Here is a 23,479-nt window from a genome sequence, read left to right as displayed (position 1 = left end):
CTCATTGAAGATGTTTAGCGATTATGAACATATTTTGTATGTTATATTTGGATGTTCAAAAAGTAAGCAATTTAATACCATTTTAATGTCAGATTGCAAATTCCTAGGAACTAAAACTAGATTGGCATAATTCTCACAATTTTGCTCTACACAGTATTTAATATAGCTTAGTAAATACATTTCATTCCTGAACAATTTATATACCAAAAGTTACCTTTTAATTAAATAAATGGCACATTGAAAAATAAGGATAATGAAAATGGAGAAGTATAAATGGAATAGTTTTCCATTTTTATGAAGTAGAATCAGAGGATTTATTTTATGTACTAAAGCTCCTTTCTTCCTTTATTATGGAAAATTTCAAAGATAGATTCCAAATAGAATACCTGATTTTAACAGCTATAAGTTCACAGCCAGTCTTGTTTCTTGTATACTCTGCCAGCCCTAGAATATATTGAAGCAAATACTAGATGTCAGATAAATTTCACCTATAAATACTTCAGTTTCTGTAGGAGATAATTAAACCATTTTTCCGACATGGAAAAAGATCTAGTATCCAAGTAGTATATTGTATTGTGTGAAAACAGGTGCCTCCTAAGAAAATTAACTCACTATAACTCTCAGTATTCATTGTAACCTACCCCACCTTTAAAATTCAGATTTAACCTTACCTTTGATCTCTGACTCTTTCCCTGCACCCCCACAAGGGGGCAGTAAAGGAAGAGAAAAGTGAAGTTTCCGTGAACCTGATTTGGGTTTCATTTTTGTTAATCCAGTTAATGGAGTTGCAGAACATTTCAGGAGTAATTTTTTAGAAGCAACTTAGTGTTCCTTCCCACTTTTCAGAGAGAAAATGTTAACTTTCTTAAAAAGGGGTTAAGCTGACTTCAAAAAATATTTTCTGAGTCATTGTCAGCCTTTAATTTTCTTTGTGAATACTTCTTCCTCCCTCCCTCCCTCCCTCCCTCCCTCCCTTCCTTCCTTCCTTCCTTCCTTCCTTCCTTTCCTAACTGTAGTGTTAGATAACTATTGTTAAAATTTCTCATTGAATGATATGGATGTTTCCTAGAGGTATTTAAGCTGGACATTGATTAGCAATGCAAGGGGCATAATATTATCTTTATCCCTAAACAGCTTTCCCATTTTTCTAAAAAGCCTCATTGAGTGAATTATAGTTATAAACACCTACAAATAGATATGTTGCTTTATTTATAGTAAAAACAGTATTCCATTTGAAGCATGTTTGATACCTGAATAGCCTATAAATTTCTGTGTAGTCTGGGGATGTTAAATAAGTATAAAGTTTTATGCCAACTGACTAGTTCTTTGTTTGGACTTAATATTTGGTACTATGATATGGGAGTGTTTTTCCTCTTAAGTATGATATGAGTTTATTTTTGCCTTTTTAAAAAAAATTTCCCAGTGAATGTATTTCTTTTGGAAAAATTGCTTATTTTTCCAAATGGGCTATATATCATTAACTATTAAAAAGTATTGGGGAAATGATGGGACAAATGTGCAGAAATTGATTCTTCCTTTTGTGTGTCTTGGTTTCTGTTTGCAAGTCGTGTTTTTTCTTTTGTTGCCGCCATTGAGTTCTCTGATTATCAGAGTTTGTATATCCCTATAGCATGACACATAATTACTATGAAACTGGTATCTTGCATTCCTATAGCATTCTTTTTTTTTTTTTTCTTTCAGCACTTAATGCCTTTTATTCCTTAGCTTCATGCATGAATTATGTGGCATATGTGAAGAGGCTTGAACTGTTTCCATTGCATTCTTTCTGGATGGCTCCTGTTATATTTAGGGTATACTTATACTTTAGACAAAGTAAGAATGTTATTGTTGTTGACCTTGACACCAGATAACTGGGCAGACATTATATAGCTATGTTTGAATCCTCACAAAATGTGCTGTTGAAGCCAACAGAGTCCTGGCGGGAGACTCTTCTGGACAGCAGAGTTATGGAACTTTTCTTCACAGTAAGTGTTAGTCTTCATCTCTGATAGCAAGGGCCATGGAAAAGAGGAAATGCCTTTGTATTTTTAAATAGAACAGGACAAATTGCTTTTCTCCTTTATAATCCTTTCATTAATATATTTGCCTAAATAAATTACATAAAAAGGTTCTTGCTTATTTACAAAATATATGGTGAATTATTAAGGGTTTGGTATCCTAGAGCTTCTCAGACTTTTTACACTCTTAAAAGTTGAGTACCCCAAAGAGCTTTAGTTTAGCTTATGTTTAACCATAGCTATTATTATTTGCTTTATTAAAAATTCAAACTAACTTTGAAAAATAATTTATTAATTCATTTAAAAAAACCCCAGAGCCTTTGCATAGTAAAGGCATAGTCATAAAATTTTAATGAACAAATAAACATTTGTTTTTGAAAACAAAAAATATTTTGTGAGAAGAGTAACATTGTTTTACTTTCTTTTTTGTTTCCTTTGTATTTTTACAAATCTCTAAAGCCTGGCTAAATAGAAGACAATAGATTTTCTTGACTCATTTGCATTAAGTTGGTATTCCGTATCATGTGGCCTTATACATTTGAGACAGTGAGACTGGAAAAGGCAGGTACTGTGTTTACACTATGAAAGCAGTTTTGCTCTCACAGACAAATGGCAGGATCTTAGGAACCTTTAGTGATCTCCAGCCACACTTAGAGATATGTCTTTGAACAGACCTCTACTACTATAGAACAGCATAAGAGCTGGGTTAAGTTAGTATTATTTAATAGCAATTTATTTCAAGTATAAATTTAAATACTCTTCATTATTTTTTATTAAATACAAGAAATAAGCAGTATATTCATATTTGCCAAAAAGTATCCCTAGTAGAATTTAAAAAACAAAAGTATGTGTGTGTTGGGTGCTAATTTGCAGTTATAGGATGAATACACTAGTTAGTTAGATATGATGATTTGGACAAATATCCAAATAAAGACCAATTAAAAAAGAAAGCTAGTTTGCTGAATTCCAACCGTTATATTATAGTTTCTTACCTTCTTTTGTATTTTGAAAATATTATGCACAAGCATAATATTGTAGTTCTGCAGTATGTATTTTAAAATACATGGAACAAGGTTATCCACCCTGAGCATTAATCGCTTAATTTTTTTTTTGTTTTAAATCAGAGAAATGATGACTAAAACACTATCAAGATCAAAGAGATAATTGTAACTAAAATGTAAAACTATTGCCTGCCTCATCTGACAGGAATTGTTTTGATAGGGATTCAAGTTCACTTCTTTGTATTATTCACTGGACTGAAAGTAGATCCCACTCCAGCAGTTTTTGAAAAGGTGAAAAACTTGTCGGCAGTACTGGAAACAACTCCACCAAATCTGAACAGCTGTCTAGACAAACCAGACAGCTGCTCCTGTCAGCTGTGAACTACCACATGCAAATAACTTTTGAATTTGAAAATTAACCCTTTTTCACTTTGTTATTTTAGCAGTTTTGTTTGTGCCTTTTCATTTAAACAGTTTATAAACAATTTAATTTTGTAATAATTTTGTCACAAAAATCATAATGGCTCACTTTTCTATTTAATTCGATTTTTGTTAAATTCAGTTTCATTTATGTGAATTCATTGCCTAATTTAAAGCACTTTTCCAGTGTACATCACTATTATGGTAGATTTGAATAAATATACATAAATATACTCTCACATGAGGTCAAGACTAATTTGTTGATTACATCTGAAATTTGGAGTATTTTTGGTTGCCTTGTGCCCCTCAGAAATTTATAAACGTCTTGACTTTTCTTTCTCCATAAGGTCTTAGGGAAAAATCCCAGTCTTACTAGGTTTTCCTCCTGCTTTTTTTTTTTTTTTTGACAGATTCTACCTGATCTTGCTTATGGTCTTTTCTTTCTTTGCTCATTGCATAAATATTGGTGTTCATATCTTAGTTTCCAATTTTGCTGACTTTATACACTTTCTTGGGGCTATTGCTTCCACGCGTAGGACTTTAGGCACCATTTCACTGATGACTCCTAAATCTATATTCAGCACAGGCTGCTTCAGATTCCCAGAGCTTCGTAATCCCAAGTGCTTACTGGATATTTCAATTTGGATGGACCACAGACTTCTCACATTTAACATGTTCCAGTAGAATTTGTCATCTTACTAACTTGCTTTCTTGTCCTGATGAATAGCCTCACTCTTAACTGCTCTAGGAGTCCTGCTAGACCTGCTCTCTCTGATCCCTCACCTCTTTCCCTTATTCAAGTGATGAATTCAGTTTTTAATTGAAATACAAGTTTGTGTGTAAGGAAACTCTTTTTGTAGTGTGGACATTGGAAGAAGGGCAAGAATATATAAGAATTGTTTATAATGAATTTTATGATATTTTGGAAAATAAATTAAGCTTGCACAATATAGGCAGCTCCAAAGATAGTAAACTTTACATTGTCAAGGACAGTTAATTTTACATTATCAACATTAGCTAGTTTATTGAGGATATTTTTTCAATTCCTTAGTAATAGAGCAGCGGTGATCAACCATCTGTCTCAGTGGGTAGAGGAGCTTGTAAGCAGGGTTTCTCTTGCTCCAGACTACATTGTAGCTGTTGGTAGAATGTATCCTTGCACATCATACTTCAATTTATAGTTTATTGATAAAGAGCATATCAAAATGTTGTATTCAAGTTCACAAACTAGACAGTGTATATTTGAATTTATATATTTTATCTTGAATTTACTATATAAAACATATAATACAATGGACTATAGCTTGAAGAATATTTGTATTTTAGACCTGGGATTGGTGAACTTTTTATATTATTGGGCCAAATAATAAATATTTTAGGCTTTTGCACATCACATGGTCACACTCCACTCTCCATTATAGCACAGAAGTAGCCCAAGGTAATAAATAAACAAGCGTGGCCAAGTGTTCCATTTAAACTTTATTGATAGTCATTAAAATATGAATTTTGTATAATTTTCACAGGTTATGAAATATATTATTTTGATTTTTTCCCTTATTACATATACACGAAAAAGCTAGTTGCAACCTCGTGATCATACAAAAACCATGGGTGGTGGTTTTCCAAGTCCCATTCTAGACCAAAGAGTGTAACACATTTTAAGCATGTCAATAGATTAACTTTGTAATCTTTAGAGTTGTCATGATGTTTTAAATTTCTTGACTAGAACAGTAGAAAGTTCAGTGATTAAGTATTTCTGGAATCAATCAGTGAATAATAAGTTATTGTGTTCACTGTGACCAGCATTCTACCAGTGAATATTTAAAAGAAATATACTGATGTCAAGTAATTTATAAATTATTTTTAGAGCCAAAGTGAATATAACCTGAAATAATAAATGTCCAGCTCTGAGCATTTACAAAGTTGAGAGTTTGTGTAGGAAAGAAAAGGGTTACACTAGTGTGGACATTGGAAGAAGAGCAATGGTTATAAAAAATGGTCATAGTAAATATCAGGTGGGCTTAGATGAATAGTTGCCATATAATTCTTCACTGAATATTTTTTGTGTATTTTTCATGATAGAATGAAACCTTTAATATCTGAGAATATTAATAATACCGTAAAATTAGAATGCAATATTTGGGGAGCATTTCCTTTCATATGGAACATTATATAAGCGTTTTACATTAGTATTGCACAATAGAAATCAAATCAAGATGCGCTTTTAAATGGATTTTTAAATACATTCTGCTGTCATGTATGACTAAAAAAATTAAAATAAAAATAAAAAAATAAATGGATTAATGTATAAATGAAATTTTTATTTAAAAAATTTTAGTATTATATAAAGCAGTGATGTAGGATAAAATGAGATTCAAACAAATTGTAAGCAGTTTCAGAATTAATGAAAGCATAGACTCAAGTTGTTTGAATGAATGAATGAATGTAAGGGGTTGAATGGTATATTGATTTTCTAAATTTGTGACTGTTTACTTCCACTAAAGCAGCATCTATATACTCTTGATTGAACTTGTCTGCTAACTTTAGCAAGAAGCTGTAGTGAGACATAGTTAGCATAATACAGATGACTGTCGTTGTTGCTGTTTTTAGAATAAGCAGTATGTCTGACTGGCTGGCATCTGTTTCTCTCTTTGTCATAACATGCTGGAGACGGTTCAATTTTCAAAATGTAGGTAGCCCTCAGTTAAAAATTAATTGATAGGTTTAAAATCATGGGCTATAATGTCAGGTGGACTGAGGAGCAATTTTCAAATTAGTTTAATTCAGGAGTTAATTTTCTAGAAATAATCAGCTACAGTGAATTTTTCTCTTACCTCATTCGGCATGGTAGACACGTGACCCTTACAAAAGAAGAATTTATTTTTATGGATTAGTAATTCTTTCTAACAGGTACATCGAAAAATCAGAGAAGATTCAGATATGGCACAAGATTCTTTACAGTGCCTTGCCCAGTTAGCTTCTCTTCATGGACCCATCTTCCCAGATGAAGGATCACAAGTTGATTATCTAGCACACTTCATTGAGGGATTGCTGAATACTATCAATGGGTAGGTATATTTACCCTTTATAACTGAAAAGGGAACTTTCCGAGTTTTCCTTGTGTTTAAGAGGGAAGGAAAAAAGAAAGTAGTGGTTTTTTCCTCCGTTTTGTATTTTGAAGTGAAGTCATGTGGCTAATTTGGAATTAATACACAGAGATATACTTTTTAAAATGAGTAAGTGATAATACTTGCATGTTTGGAAATGAGTTGTAACTTTTCTTCTACTACCACTTAATAATAATCCTCATTACTTGGTTTATAGAATTGAAATAGAAGATTCTGAAGCTGTAGGAATCTCCAGCATTATCAGCAACCTGATAACTGTGTTCCCTCGAAATGTTTTAACTGCCATTCCCAATGAACTTTTCTCCTCCTTTGTTAACTGCCTCACACACCTCACTTGTTCTTTTGGGCGAAGTGCTGCATTGGAAGAAGTGGTGAGTGACTATTGTAAAATAAATCGTGGCCTTTTATCATGCTGTCTTTGTAGAAATTTATGCTGTCTTTGTAGCATTTTCTTATGACATGTAATTATTCTAAGTGAGTGGTAGTAGCTGTTGTTAAATTACGAATTTGTTCATATATGTAAGTTAGTTGCCAACATATGTTTGGAAACATGACATTTAAAATTTGGGGGTTCAAATTAGGTGAAAGTTATTGGTCTTAAGATTTTAATTTTGAGATAATTGGAATTCATTACTTCTATTAAAAGTTTTGTGAAAACCCCATTTCACAATTTAGCAGGGTACTGCTTTGTTGTATATGGTGTGATTATGTGTAATTTTATATGTATATGTATTTATTTTGGTAATTTTTATTTTGGACTTTTTGGGAAATTATGTAAACATGATGCAGTTCAGATTGTAGCCATGCTTATTTTGATTAGATGCTTCTCATTATTTTTTTGGTAGAAAGGTTTAATAGTATATTTTGGTAGGATCTAATTTACATTAAAATTAAGACTAATAATAATACTAATGATAATTTTTAGCACAGATTTTTAGATGGACATTTTTAAGTTTATATTTAAATTTAGAACACAAGTACTAAAAACCCTTGAAAACACAGCTGCTTTTATAAGTTACTGTGAATAGCTACATTAATCATGGAAAATAATAGATTTTTTTCCCTACAAAAGTTATTGTTGAAATTCTCTTTCATGAATCAAAATGTGAGTCTTTTAAAAGACTGTAAAATTAAAAACAGTATTTGTAGATATCTGTTAGGATTTTATGTTAAATCCCATGTAGTTTTGGTGGAACTCTGGCACTGTGTCGGCTTTTTGAATCCCTTCAGAGGTCTTCAGAAAATGAAGAACTTGGAAATGATTGTGTTTATGTAATTGGGCACTTTAGTGATTTGATGAGAGGAAAGTAGCTGGGTCAGAAAAGGATTTATCTGATGGAAAACATTTAAGTAGTAGAGGAATAGAAGGTTAAAGCCATTATATGTGGGGTTTAAATTTCCTAGGGAAGTAATTTTATGTTCTAAATGTGAAAGTCCATAGAAAATTTAAGTATTCAAGTGTTACTCACACTCTTCTCAAATGATCCCAGATTATGAACTGGTTAGGTCTCATTTAACATGGCTTTTATGCTTTTCACTCTTAGTTTATTTTCTCCCCTAAGCCAGGTAGATTAAAGATTTAGCATGTTGATCAGATATTTAGAAACATAGCTACTTTTTAGTTTCTGTTTAAGAGCAGTCCTAACATTTCAAAGAATTGCTAAAGATATATGACATTAGTGGTTTGCAAATTTTACATTGAAAATTTATTTATATTAAGCAGGAGGCCCTCAACTTGACAATTTTTCTGTCAAGTTTTAACATAGAAGTATTGGGGTATAGAAAGCCCATATAAACTTTCAGAGAAGCAGGTACATCTTCTGCTTGTTTCATAAGAGGGCATGCTCCGATGTGCCTCATAGGTTTCATTTAAATAAAGTGTTGTATTTTTAAATGTTTTAATTATTTTAATTGATGTATTTATATTTAATGGTTATTTTTAAAAGTAATTGGTCACCCATTATAAAGAACAGAGGCTAACAGTTTATTTAAAGCTTTTTAATTGTGGAAGCCACATTGGGAGGTTTGGTGAAGCTGACGTCTGAAGGGGTAGTAGCCCTTGCACAGTGACTTGAATGAAGACTAAACAAATCCTCCTAAATGTCATTTCAGCTTCAGTGTTTTATTGTCTGGGGAATATATAGCTAATACTAAAAGTTCATGAACAAATTCAGTCAAATCAGATTGAACTTTCTGGACAGACTGTATTATGTTTTGTTTCCTTGGTTACCCCCTGGTTGCATTATTAGTTCATAATACGTAGTAGTTGTCCTGAGCTGGAAAAGTGTAGGAGGGAATGATTTTTTAAGGAAATTTTGGGACATTAATTCATTAACAAAAAAAAGGATCCAGTGTGGTATTGAAAGATCGATATTTTATGGCATGGATTAACTATATGAAAGTTCCTGTGTAGTGTGCACACTGAAATGTAGAATAATAATTTTTTTTTAAATGAACCTTTAAGATGGTTGATGCTCTGTATTTTATGTACTGTTACTATGTAAGACTGATTAAGTTTTATTTTGTACAAACCAATAATTTTTTGTAATTTCAGTTTTAAAAGACTTTTTTTGTTTGTCTTTAATATTCAAAGAGCTTCTTTTCTGTAAGAAAACATGTTTTGCAGATAGACTTGTTTTATTATAATACTTTTTTCAGAACTGCTATTTCTTTAGGAATAATGCTAGATTCTGTTTTTCTAAGCAAATCTTACCTTTGATAGTAACTATATTGCTATACCAAAAGGGAAAAAAATAACATTTTCATAGGAAGAAAAATTTTGATACTGGTGTGTTTTTGAAATATGTCCCTGCTTAGTGACTTTTGCCTTTGCGTGAACATTATATTTATGACTGTCATTTGACCTGCAGTAAACTGAGAATCAAAAAAAGTTCCCGTCTTTAGCCAAGTTGTTCTGTTAAAGTTTCTTGGTATTTCTTGAGATTTCATGATGCCTCATAAAAATGTTTTTTATTACATCCCCAAGTCTAATTATTATCTGTTTCTGGACTGAGGAAGTGAGAATGATTGTAGAGATGAAACAGTATTGTCTTGAAGATTAAAATTCTAATAATTGTTCATTTTAATATACCAACTATATCAAAATATTTATTATTAGTACATGCATTTGTATTAGTTTAGTGAAATTTGAGGAAGATATGAACTGAACTCTATATCGTTTTCTTTCTTGATTAATTTTTCTGTAGAGTATTTTTAGTTCATTTCACAAGTAGGATCATCAGAGAGGCCATGCAACAGATTGAATAAAATGTCATGACAGCAATGTGTTCTGTGTATGTATTTTGATGTGTGTGTAAAGGGAGGTGTGATGGTAGATATTACTTTATGAGGGAAGAACTTTACATTTGGTTTTAGTACATTTATAACCTAATCTCAGGACCAACAAGATAAGGTAGAAAAGAAAAAGGATTTAATAAACTTGTTAGGAAGTTCCTTAAAGAGTGCAATGCAGTAGAATAATTTAGCGAGTGAGGGCATTTAAAGGTCAGCATTCTTGATTCAAAATCTACTCTTGTTCATTGGGTGATCACTTTGTGGAGACAAGATATGATGAAAATGAATATAGTAAAGCTAAATTACAGATTGAGAAGATTAAGAGAAATCTTGGCATTTCCATGATAAGAAAAAATATTTAATTAATCAATTTATTTATTTGTCTGTTTTTGTGGTGCTGGTGATTGAACTCAGGGCCTCACACATGGTAGGCATACCTCTACCATTGAACTGCATGCCCAGCCCTTATTTTCTAGAATGGTGATGTCAGTACAGTGTAACTGTGTTAAATAACTTGCATCTTCTCTCATGAAAGAAAAGCTTTTTTGAGAATCCCTACCAACATCCCTTGCTCAGTGGTTCTGATAGCTATTATTTGATGATACTAGAGAGAGCAAGGTGACTGTCCAGACTCTGTTCACCTGCATGCATTTCTCTAGCATAAAAGATCATAGGAAAAATGGAAATGAGATGCATGAGTATTTTTTAAACCTTATACATTGAAAGTACATTTCTTTATAATAATAACAACCATAGTTTTAGCTCTATGATGATATTTGGAAAAAACTGGTTACCATTATACCTTAGTATAAAATACATTTACTATAAGAAGTGTTAATAAGAATTATGTTAATGTTTTATTTTATTGTGGTTGGATTATATTTTTTTACTATTCAATGTTTTGTGATTTGGTTATAACTCAGTTCTGATTGTTTAAATCCTAATACATAACCAGTGTTTAAATTTTACAGAATTCTTGTACTTGAGAAAGTGTATGATAGATTTAGAATAAAGCTTATTTACTGTGATAATATTGTTCCATGCAACATCCCTGTTATTGTTTATAATGCTAGTATTAGAAACATAAATATGAACATGAACTCTGTGGATCCAGTTCAAAAATGAATGCTAGAGTGCAGTGAAAAAGATTGTCCTTCAATCCATTGTAAGTCAAAGGAGTTCCCCAGATGTCAACCCATTAGGAATACTAATAGGTTAATTTGGTTTCAGAAATATGTGTTAACAGCTACTGTGTGCCAGGTATGATGTATAATATGTATGCATTACTTTGCATTAAGAATTTGGAAATTCAGGGGTGGGATGTAGCTCAATTATGGAATACTTGCCTAGCATGTGCAAGCCTTGGATTCTACCAAGCATTGCAAAATCAAAAAACAAAAAATGCAAAGAGCATTTACAAAGGAAGAAAGTATGTTAACCAGAGTAAAACATTTAAAAACTTGTTCTGTAAATTAAAACTTGATCATGTTTTTGTAGGGGTAAGTTTTTTTTTTTTTTAATTAAGTGATCTGTTTATAGGATTCTACTGACAGCTGCAATACTTGTCTATTAAATCAATTTCTCTTGGGGGATTTCAGAAGCCAAGAATACTGTCAGCTACATAGGTACTCTGAAGTTATGTTAATTTTGTTAAGGACTAGCTAGAAAAACCAATATAATTAGATAATGGATTGATTTCAAAGGTTTCTGAATTCTTACTTTCTTAAATAGAGGGATTCATTTATCACTCTTCTGTCACTTTTGATATTAACATATTTATCTAAAATAACACTATATTAGGCAAGAATCTAAAATACTTACAGCAGAGGAGTAACAGTATAAACAAGCATGGCTCTTTCATTTTGTTCATAAGTCCTTGTTAATGTTTTAAATTATACAGTGCAAATATTTTTTTGTGTGATTTATCATTGAGTTTGGTGATTGTGCTATAGCCTGTAAATTTTCACCTTTTTGAAATATTTCATCATACAAAGTGTAAATTTTATATATTATGCTATTATGAAGAGTAATAGAATAAACAATTCTGTATCAGTCACCCAGATTTTTAAAATGATATATTGATAGAGCCTGAATTTTTATCCCCATCCTGTTTATTATAAGCAAGTTTTATTGCATAACTTGTTTCTGCCAGATGATTTTTCTGTTAGTGAACTTCCCAGCCTGGATTATCCCGGTTTCTTCCATCTGTGGTAGTTGAATTTGATTTTCATGCTCAAATGCTTAAAAACCATAACACAGCAGTAGCCTCAGGTTGGAAATATGGAACCCAGAGTTCCACAAGGCTAAGGAGCTTCTTAAATTTTTTTTCCTTTAATAAAATTTCTCATCCATCTCATTGCTTTTTTTCTGTCTTTCTCTCTCTCTCTCTCTCTCTCTCTCTCTCTGTACTGGAGTTTGGAACCCAAGGCCTCACACATGCTACCTAAGCACTCTACTTCTAAATTACATCACTGTCCTTTTTTATTTTTTATTTTGAGACTGAATTTCACTAAGTTGCTCAGGCATGTCTCAAATTTGTGATCTTCCTGCTTTAGCTTCCTGAGTAGCTGGGATTATAGGCTTGTACAATCATATAGTCAAATCATACTTTTCTTGTATAACCCTTGTTATGTAAAGGTGAAAATAATTTGGGGTTGAGGAATATAGCCCAGTGGTAGAGCTTGCCTAGCATATGTGAGACCCTGGGTTCAGTCCTCAGCACCAGGGAGTGAGGAAGGTGATAGGAAAGTAAGATTTGATGATTGAGAGAAAGAGATTTTCAAATTCATGGAGAAGATTTGGTTATTTGCTGTTTGTGGGAAAAAATGTAGTGAGAAGAATTATAGCAGATATCTATTGGGAACCATAGTTCCATCATTGCTAGGAATAGATTTGGAGTTGTTTTCAATATAAGAACCAAACTTTTAACTCCTTTGGTATAATATTTATCTTGTATGCTTTTACAGTGCCTAATATTAGATTTATGTAGATGGATAAAAATGTAAAGATATATCGTAGTGCAATTCTAGGTTTATAGCACAATCTGAGTGAAAATACAGAGTTCCATATTCCCCCAGTAGCAAAGTGCATAGCCTCCTCCCCATCAACCTCCCTCCATCACTATCCCTCCTCAGAGTGTGGTACATTTTTTAGAGTTAATGAACCTATACTGACACATCATTATCGTCCAGAGTCCATTGTATATCCATGAGAGTTTATTCTTGGTGTTGTAAATTCTATGGGTTTGGATAAATATATATTGTGTCCACCATTGTAGTATCATACAGAATAGTTTCACTGTCTTAAAAATCAAATCCTCAGGCCTGTAATTCCAGTGGCTTGGGAGGCTGAGGCAGGAGAATCATGAGTTCAAAGCCAGCTTCAGCAAAAAAAGTGAGGTACTAAGCAACTCAGTGAGACGCTGCCTCTAAATAAATACAAAGTAGGGTTGGGGATGTGGCTCAGTGGTCAGGTGCCCCTGAGTTCAATCTCCAGTACCAAAAAAAATCAGATTCTCTGTGTTTCACTTATACATCCCACTCTATCCCCTTAGCCCCTGACAACCACTAATCTTTTCACTGTTTCTGAAGTGTCTAGAGTGTTATATAATTAGAATCATACAACAACATTAATTTTAATCTTTGAAATTCAGTATGTCAAGGGTGGGGGACAGATTGACATACTGAAAATTTTCTTTCAAAAGCTTCGTTTGGCAACATTTTCACAAAAATATTAACCACTGCTTTTGAATTATATATTCAACATAATTACCAAAGCATAAAAACAGGATTTTTTCCCCCTGTGTCTGAAGGGCTGCATATAACTTCTTAAGCACTTGCAAGTTAATTGTGGGCATTGAAAGAGAAGTGCTGATATCATATTTTGATTACCTTCTCTACCCTCCATTTCCAAATGGAGTAAAGTGGGGTCAAGTAGTCTCATAAGCTCTAAGCCCCTCTCCAAAGCCTTTCTGGCAGCAGGCCTGACAATACCGGGTGCATGAGCACATAGTGTCTAGCTTGGTCTCCTTAGTCATCTCTGTGCACGTGCTGCTGGCTTCGCTGCTGGGTTTTGGCCAGAGTGGCTATGGAGCAGGGCCAAAGGATTATGAAAAAGAGCTAGGTTAGGTTTCAGTTCTCTGTGATTACACTTCTACACTGGAAGATCTAGTAGCCAATTGTCATCAACCACATTTCTCACACTTTGCCTGATGAGTTACTTGTACTGGTATTCACAGGTTACCAGAATTTTTTTTTAGGGGTCCATAGTTTTTATTTTAAATTGCCATCCAATGAGTAGGAACTTTTAGAGTCTACCTGTGATTTTCTCTTTTGCTTGTGTCAGGGCTTTATAGAAGGAATTGTTGAAAACTCTTTCACTGATAGAAAGCTGTATAAGACTTTTATGTTTTTATTTAAAATTTTCAATGTATCAACTATGATAACATGTATTTGATACATACTAAAAAACAACAAAAAGTTCTTAGAAAGTGGTCCGTTTCTTTTCCTTTTGAAATGTAGGTCAGAGGATGCTGTTCCGAAGTTCCCATTAAGATATGTTATCAGTCTGTTTATTTTGGCAAGATAAACTGTTAAGACCTAACAAATGATGTCTGTGAAGCACATGCTTTGTTAAGTATATAAACAGGCCACAGATGTTTCTATGGGAAGAAAGTATTTTATTCATCTGTGTTCCAGTATTCAGCTCTTAGCATTTCATACATTTTTGTTGAAGGATAAAACCACCTTCTCCCGTACTAACAACAAATCAAGTACTGTGCTTAGTTAGCACTCTTTTTGATTATTTTATATGTATTCTGTCATTCATCCTCAATCATATGTGACTTTATGATGACATATACAACATATATGTAGTTCTAAAATGTAGTAAAATAGCTATGCATGAACCCACAACTCAACTCAAGCATTTGGAGTACCTGATGCTTGATACTATTAGCATGTTATTTTCAAGGTTCGTCTCCCTCAGTGTTCCCCTACTCTACTCCCAACAGCAGAGATGACTGACTACTGGTCTGAAGTCTTATCATTTCTTTCCTTTAAAGTTTTTAAACATATATGTATTCCTATAACTATATCATTGAATATTATACTATAGTTTATCCATTCTCTTATAAATGAATTTTTGAGTTCCCCTCCTTTGTCATTACAGTGTTGCTATAAATATTCTTTTATATTTTTGAAAGTTTTTCTTTTTCCTTTTCTTTTATGTGAGTGTGCATGCATGTCTGCACGAGTGTGTTGGGAACTGAACCCAGAGGCTCACACATTCTAGTCAAGTGTGGGTTACATCCCCACCCCTTTTGAGAATTTTCAGTTTTCAATCGGGGATTGCACTCAGGGACACTTGACATTTGAGCCACATCCCCAGCTCCATTTTGTATTTTATTTAGAGACAGGGTCTCACTGAGTTGCTTAATGCCTCACTTTTGCTGCGGCTGGCTTTGAACTCATGATCCTCCTAACTCAACTTCCTGAGCCACTGGGATTACAGGTGTGCACCAGTGTGCCCGGTCCTTTTGAGAATTTTTCTAAGGTTTAAATTTAGGAGTGAAATTTTTGGATTTTAGGAAATGTAAATGTTCACTTTTATAAGGTAGTGTTAAAGTATTTACTGAAGTAATTGGGTCTATATACATGTTCATGAGTGGTGTGTATGAGTTTTCTTTGATCCATTTCCTCTCCAGCATTAAACACTAAACAAGTTAAAATAGAGTCTTTGCTTTCTCAAAGACTAATAACATTAAGCTTTGTAGATGCAATTCTTGTGATTCCGCTTTCAAAATGCTTGTTCCTGTCCACTGCTGTTTTTTGATTTGTTGTTTCTAATGCTGTTGTTTGTTTATGTAGTACCAGGGTTTTAAAACCGAGGCTTTGTGCGTTTTAGGCAAGTGCTCTATGATTAAGTATATCCCCAGCCCTCCAATTGACCATATTCCTGTTGAGTTGTTGATCTTAATGATTTGTACAGTTTTTTTTTTTTTTAATGTTCTGTGTACTAATTTTTTGTTGGTTTTGTGTTGCAGATCTGTTCCCCTGTTTTGTTTCCCCCTTTCATTTTATGGTCTTTTCTCTTAATTTGGAATAAGTTTAGATTTATAGCAGAGTTGCAAAGGTACAGAACAGAGAGTTTCCACATATCTTGTACCTAGTTTTCCCCTAATATTACTCTTTCATAACCATAGTATTTTTGTACTATAAATTAACATTGATATATTTTTGGTATTAAACTACAGACTTATTTGGATTTCACCAATATCCTCTTTTTGTTCCAGGATACCATGTTGCTTTGTGGTATCTTGTGATGAACACATTCTCATCTTACCATAGTTGATGATGATGATGATGATGATGATAATGATGATGATTTCCTTTGTGATTTTAGTTCTTTTGTTAGACCTTACCTCTTGTGTTTTCTTCTAAATATTTCATATTTTGCCTTTCATTATATTATCATCTTAGAACTGAAGTAGAAATCCAGTTTAATTTTTTTACATGGATAACAGGATTTTCCAGTACATTTATTGAATAGTACTTTATTTCTTTTTCTTTCTTTCTTTCTTTTTTTTTTTTTTAATTTTTGGGAGTGGGGGTACCAGGTATTGAACTCAGGGGCACTTAACCACTGAGCCACATCCCCAGACCTATTTTCTATTTTATTCAAAGACAGGGTTTCATTGAGTTGCTTAGTGACTTCGTAAGTTGCTTTGAACTCATGATCCTCCTGCCTCCGCCTCCTGAGCCACTAGGATTATAGGCATGCTCCACCACTTGATGATCTACAGGGCCATAACTATAACATACTTAGTTTTCATGTATAAGTGGGTATTTCTGTTTATTTCTGTACTTTTGTATAACAGTCCTAACAGGAAGTCTGGCTAGGTGGTAGACATGTTACATCACCTCATTTTTTCCATCAGAAGAGTCTTGAATATATTTGGTCCTCTGTTCTTCCATGTAAATATTCAGTTCATCAAGTTGAATCGTGATTACTATTGTAATGAATTTTTACAAAGAGTGAGCATTTTTACAGTATTAACTTTCTCTATTCATGATTGTGGCATTTCTTTATATTAATTTTGGTCTTATTTATTCAACAAAGGAACAAATATTTTTTAAGAACTCATTTTTGTTGGTATCATGTCATATCTTTTGTAAGTTTTATTTTCCAGATTACTTCTGGCATAAGACATGCAGTTAGCATTTGTATATTGAGATGTTTAGTAACATTTCAGAATTTTTATTGATTCTAATAACCCCACCACCACCACCACACACACACACACACACACACACTGGGGATTGAATCCAGAGGTACTTTACCACAGAACTATATTCCTAAAAAATGCGGGTACCAGAGATTGAAATCAGGGGCACTCGACAACTGAGCCACATACCCAGCCCTATTTTGTATTTTTTTTTTTTTTCATTTCAAATTTGCTTTCTTTGTAAGATGGGAACATGGAAACAGAATAATATGAAAGTAAACAATTAACATCAAATTATTTCAGGGTTACTTTATTTGTGTAAGGATTAAAGCAAAGGGTACTTCATTATCATGCCAATTAAAATTGACCTGTTTGAGAAATTTGGCTTACCCTATTTTGTATTTTATTTAGAGACAGGGTCTCACTGAGTTGCTTAGCATCTCGCTGTTGCTGAAACTGGCTTTGAATTCTTGATTCTGGGATTCTTCTGCCTCAGCCTCCTAAGCTGCTGGGATTGCAGACACATACCACTGCCTGGCTCGTACCCCATTTTTATTTATTATTTTGAGACAAGTTCTTGCTTAGTGGCTGAGGGCCTCACTAAGTTCCTGAAGCTGACCTCAAACTAATGATCCTCCTACATCAGCCTCCTGAGTTGTTGGGATTATAGGCATACCACTACTGTGCCCAGCTGATAGTTTGTCTTCAGAGTATTTGATTTTCTATGGATAATGATATCTGCTCTGAATAATGAGAATTTGCATTTTTCTTTTCAATCTTTATAATTTGTATTTCTGTTATTGTTTATTTTTTCCTCTTTGTATACTGATGAAAATAGGTGGTAATAGAAGATACCTTTTCTGTTTCATCATTAAGAACAATGTTTGCTGTAGGATGTTGAGCTGTCTTTTGTGGGTATTGATATTAATTAAAAGCTTATCTGCATAATCTATTAATGTGGTAAATTACATATCTAGATTTTTCTTTTGTTTTTTAAAAATTTTTAACTATTTTTTTTTAGTTATAGATGGACACAATATCTTCATTTTGCTTATTTATTTTTAAATATTTATTTTTTACTTGTAGTTGGACACAATACCTTTATTTTTATTTATTTATTTTCATGTGGTGCTGAGGATTGAACCCAGGGCCTCGAACATGCTAGGCAAGCGCTCTGCCACTGAGCCACAACCTCAGCCCCCCTTTTTTTTTTTTAATATTTATTTTTTAGTTTTCGGCAGACACAACATCCTTGTTTGTATGTGGTGCTGAGGATCGAACCCGGGGCCGCACGCACGCCAGTCAAGTGCGCTACCGCTTGAGCCACATCCCTAGCCCCCCCCCCTTTTTTTTAAGATTTATTTTGTAGTTGTAGTTGGACACAATAGCTTTTTTTTTCTTTTTTCATTTTGACAATAGTAGTTCTGCTTATCTGAGAACAAGGGAGATCTTTCCATCTTTTTCTTTCTTTTTTATATATATAAAATAGCAGAATGCATTACAACTCTTATTACGTATATAGAGCTCAATTTTTCATATCTCTGGTTGTATACATAGTATACTCACACCAATTTGTGTCCTCATACATGTACTTTGAATAATAATGATCATCACATTCAACCATCATTAGTTACCCCATGCCCCCTCCCTTCCCCTCCCACTCCTCTGCCCTATCTAGAGTTCATCTATTTCTCCCATGCTCCCCCTCCTTATCCGACTATGAATCAGCTTCCTGATATCAAAGAAAACATTTGACATTTGGGTTTTGGGGATTGGCTAACTTCACTTAGCATTATCTTCTCTAACTCCATCCATTTACCTGCAAATGCCATGGTTTAATTCTCTTGTATTGCTGAGTAATATTCCACTGTGTATATGTGCCTCATTTTTTTATCCATTCATTTACAATACTTTATTTTATTTATTTATCTTTATGTGGTGCTGAGGCTCGAACCCAGGGCCCCGAACGCTCTAGGCAAGCGCCCTATCGCTGAGCCACAACCCCAGCCCATATGTCTAGATTTTTCTGATGTCAAAAATTACCTTGTCTTTCTGATCTGAGTCCACTTGATCATGATATGTCATTTTTTTTTTAATGCACTGTTGGATTTACTTAGTATCAGAGCAAAACCAGCTTCTCATGTTACTCTCAGACTCATCTCTTTTGATCAGTTTGTATAAAATTGGTTGTTTTGTTTTTGTTTGGTTCTGAGTACTTCAGTAGGTCTCACCCATAAATCCACTGAAACTGATGTTTTCTTTTTGGGAAAAGTAAAAAAAAAAAAAAAAAATAGTTGTAGATGCACACAATACCTTTATTTTATTTATTTTTATGTGGCACTGAGAATCAAACCCAGTGCTTCACACATGCTAGGCAAGCACTCTACCACTTTTCTTCTTTGGGGGAAAAATTTAACTAATATTTTTAAGTGGTTAGATATGGGAATATTTATTTTTTTCTTTTTATCCCTTGATCCAATTTGCCAAGATAGATTTTTGTAGGAATTTGTCAATTTCTTATAAGTTGTTAGTTTTCACTTTTATTTTGTTCTTCACGTTCATAATTTGAATTTCCTTACTAATGATATGAAAATGGAAAAAGTAATTCAAACAATTATGCAATGTTAAGATTATCCCAAAATTCCATCACATAGAATTGTTTTTTAAAATTATTTATTCTAATTTGTTATACATGACAGCAAAATGCATTTCAATTCATAGTACATATATAGAGAACAATTTTTCATGTCTCTGGTTGGACACAAAGTACAGTCACACCCTTCATGTCTTCATACATGTACTTAGGGTAATGATGTCCATCTCATTCCACCATGTTTCTTACACCTTTGCCCCCTCCCTTCCCCTCCTTCCCCTTTGCCCTATCTAATGTTCCTCCATTTCTCCCCTGCTCCCTCACCCCACCCGAAATCCTTATTATGTATCAGCATCCACATATCGGAGAAAACATTTGGCATTTGGTTTTTTGGAATTGGTTCACTTAGTATGATATTCTTCAACTCTCCATTTACCTGCAAATGTCATGATTTTATTCTCTTTTAATGCTGAATAATATTCCATTGTGTATATATACTACATTTTCTATATCCATTCACTGAAGGTCATCTACGTTGGTTCCACAATTTAGCTGTTATGAATTATGCTGCTATAAACATTGATGTGTTTGTATCACTGTAGTATGCTGTTTTTAAGTCAGATGTTTTTAAGTCCTTTGGGTATAAACTGAGGAGTGGGATAGCTGGGTCAAATGGTGGATCCATTCCAAGTTTTCCAAGGAATCACCATACTTCTTTCAATATTGGTTGCATCAATTTGCAGTTCCACCAGCAATATATGAATGTGCCTTTTCGCCCACATCCTCACCAACACTTATTGTTGTTTGTATTCTTAATAGCTGCCATTCTGACTTGGAGTGAGATAAAATCTTTAGGAGTGGTTTTGATTTGCATTTCTCTAATTGCTAGCGATGATGAACAGTTTTTCATACATTTGTTGATTGATTGTGTATCCTTTTCTGAGAACTGTCTGTTCAGTTCCTTGGCCCATCTATTGATTGGGTTTTTTGTTTTTTTGGTGTTAAGATTTTTGAGGTCTTGATATATCCTAAAATTTAGTGTGTAGTAAAAATTTGCTCCCATTCTCTAGGCTCTCTATTCACCTCACTGATTGTTTCTTTTGCTGAGAAGAAGCTTGAATTGTGTTATCATTTGAGTGACGGTCTTTCTTGGCATCTTTTGATTCACATGTAGGACTTTTAAAAATTCTAATTATGGAATTTTAATACTTGTTGAAAAAGCAAAAAATTAGATGTGAACCAAAATACTTGTAATTTCATCTTCTAACAGTTTCAATATACTTTTTTCTAGGTTTTAAACATAAATTAGACTTAAAATAATTGCTTTTCATTAATGTTATGAGCCATTTCTTATGTCCTTAACTGGTACACAGTGGAGAAATGGTTCAGTAAATCAATTTACTATTTATTCTACTATTTTAAGTAATGCTATAGCAAACTTTCTTTTACGTAAATCACCATGTGACTTTTCTGTTCAGTAGACATTCCTAAGGAAGTTAGTTTAATTTTTAGTTAACCCTTCAAGCATTTCCCCCCTCCATTAGGCTTCTTTCACAGCTGCTTTTCCATAAACCAGGCAATCTTTTTTGAAAGAGTGGTTAACTCTTAGAGAGAAGGACGGAAAGTAATTCCAGAACAGTTCAAACAATATTAGAAGTCTTTTTTTATAATTCTCTTTGTACCATATAAGACTTCTTTCTTGTAACTTACATAAAGAACACTTAAAATGAAATGGTCTTTTAAAACTTGCAAAATAGAATCAGGATAAAATCAAAACTAGAAGAAAAGAATAGCTCTGACACACGACTATATTCTGTGTGTATTTCCAAACTCTTTTGTCCTTGCACATTTGGCTTCTTTGATACCACATATTCCTGATATTTCTTCTGTGTCAGTGTTTTCCTCAAGCCCCTATGTGGGCTCTGTCTTTCTCCTTATTTTATTTTATTTTTATTTTTATTTTTTTTGTGGTGCTGGGCATCAAACTAGGGCCCCTTGCATGCCAGATAAGCACTCTGCCACTGGACTTGTACTCCCTCTTCTGTCCTTAGTTTTTTTACCAACACCTTACTTTTAAGTGAATGCTCCTGGTTTTATGATTTTAAAAGTAAATATATGTAACTATGCCACATTTGTATTTCCAGCCCTCTTCCCTAAATTGCAGATATATATCAGTTAATTGAACATCTCACTTGAATTTTTTATTTACATCTTGCACTGAACATGTTCAAAAGAGAAACCTTCCTTTCCTTGTACATGTTATTTCATTTAGTCTTTAGCATTTTAGGAAATAGACCACCATCTTTCCAGATGCTCAAGATAAAATTTCAGATGCCACCTTTGCTTTCTCTTTTCCCTCAGACTTTCGGTTTCTTTCCTTCAAAGTCTTCACTCAGTCTGGCCACTTGTCAACATCTCCCTGCTGGCCCAAGTCACCATCATACTTTGCAGTGCAGGCAGTATGCTTTTCTTTTAAAGAGCTGTATCATGTGTTATCATCACTGTCTATAACATTGCAGTGGCTTTTTGCTGCAATTAGAAGAAAACCTAGTCTCCTTTCAAGGCTCTCTGAATCTGTTTTTTCCTGCCACCCCCATCCTCACCTCAGGTTCTTTCATGACCTATCCCTATATACTTCAGGTCCACCAGCATTCTTTCTGTTGTGTGAAATTCCTAGCTTATTCCTCCCTCCTGGCTTTTGCAACTTTTAAAGGTAAAATGACTTTTTAGCAAATTAGCTCTGCCCATGGAGATTTTGTACCACAAATAGCTCTATAAATTAGCCTGTTGATGTGGATCATCTCTCTTACCTGTTTCTCTGAAATTTCTCCCTTATTTTTAGTAGTTTAATTTTGGTATAAAACTTTAACCCCGAAACAGCAGTTCTTCATGAATAAGAAAGAATGGGGAAAAAGAAAATTAGGAATAGCAAGCTTAGTAATTTCACTAAGACTATGCAGAAAATTGTGTGTGTGTGTGTGCGCGTGATCATGGTTTGGTTAATGTTTGAATCACCTAGAGGTACAGTTGCATGGTACTCTTGTGGAAAGGCCCAGTCAAGCTGGCCAGACGAGAGAGATCTGGGTTATTCTCATTTTTTTATCTACTTGTACCTTTTAATTTTTCTTCTATGAAGAGACAGTTTGATACTTCCCTAATATTATTATGAATTGAGTCACTGGATATTATATTTCTGAAAGACAATACTTTTTTTTACTGTGCAGAATTTGTTTATCATTTTTATTATAAAAAGAGTTATCTTGTTAAGGAACTTTTGTGAAGTTCTGCTCACATGTTGTTAAATCTGCTGATTAGGAGACATTCATTTTTATCATTCTTCATTTTCCCTAAAATCATTTAAAAATATTGGGCCAAGGCTATGGCTCAGATGTAGAGGCCCTGGGTTCTAGCTCCAACACCATCCAAAAAAAAAAAAAAGGAAAAGAAAATAGGTAGGAAGTGCCCATTTATCTTTTTATTCGAACAGTTTTTTCTTCTTTTTTTTTTTAAGTTGTAGTTGGACACAGTACCTTTGTTTATTTTATTTGTATGTGGTGATGAGATCGAACCCAGGGCCTCACACATGCTAGGCAAGCACTATACTGCTGAGTGAGCCACAACCCCAGGCCCACATTTTTTCTTCTTTACTTTAGAAAAAATGTTAGTTACTCTTTTTGCTTGAAAATACATGCTCCAGGGCTGGGGTTGTGGCTCAGTGGTAGAGCGCTCGCCTAACACGTGTGAGGCGCTGGGTTCAATCCTCGGTAACAGATAAAAATAAATAAATAAATAAATAGAGA

The 23,479-nt window shown here is 33.5% G+C and overlaps 1 protein-coding gene across 2 annotated transcripts in view; it reads left to right on the top strand.

Moving 5' to 3' along the window:
* Nucleotides 1-23,479, top strand: part of Xpo4 (exportin 4) — a 123,164-nt gene that overhangs the window by 73,136 nt on the left and 26,549 nt on the right. For both annotated transcript variants that reach the window (XM_076872092.1, XM_076872093.1), the window contains exons 7-9: nt 1,873-1,985; nt 6,350-6,507; nt 6,764-6,938. In XM_076872092.1, coding sequence (XP_076728207.1) covers nt 1,873-1,985; nt 6,350-6,507; nt 6,764-6,938 — 446 coding nt within the window. The remainder of the gene's footprint in view (nt 1-1,872; nt 1,986-6,349; nt 6,508-6,763; nt 6,939-23,479) is intronic.

Source organism: Callospermophilus lateralis, chromosome 12, assembly GCF_048772815.1.
Source record: "Callospermophilus lateralis isolate mCalLat2 chromosome 12, mCalLat2.hap1, whole genome shotgun sequence".
Lineage (NCBI taxonomy): Eukaryota > Metazoa > Chordata > Mammalia > Rodentia > Sciuridae > Callospermophilus > Callospermophilus lateralis.
The sequence above is the reverse complement of the archived record's forward strand: the minus strand, read 5'-3'. Positions and strand labels throughout refer to the sequence as shown.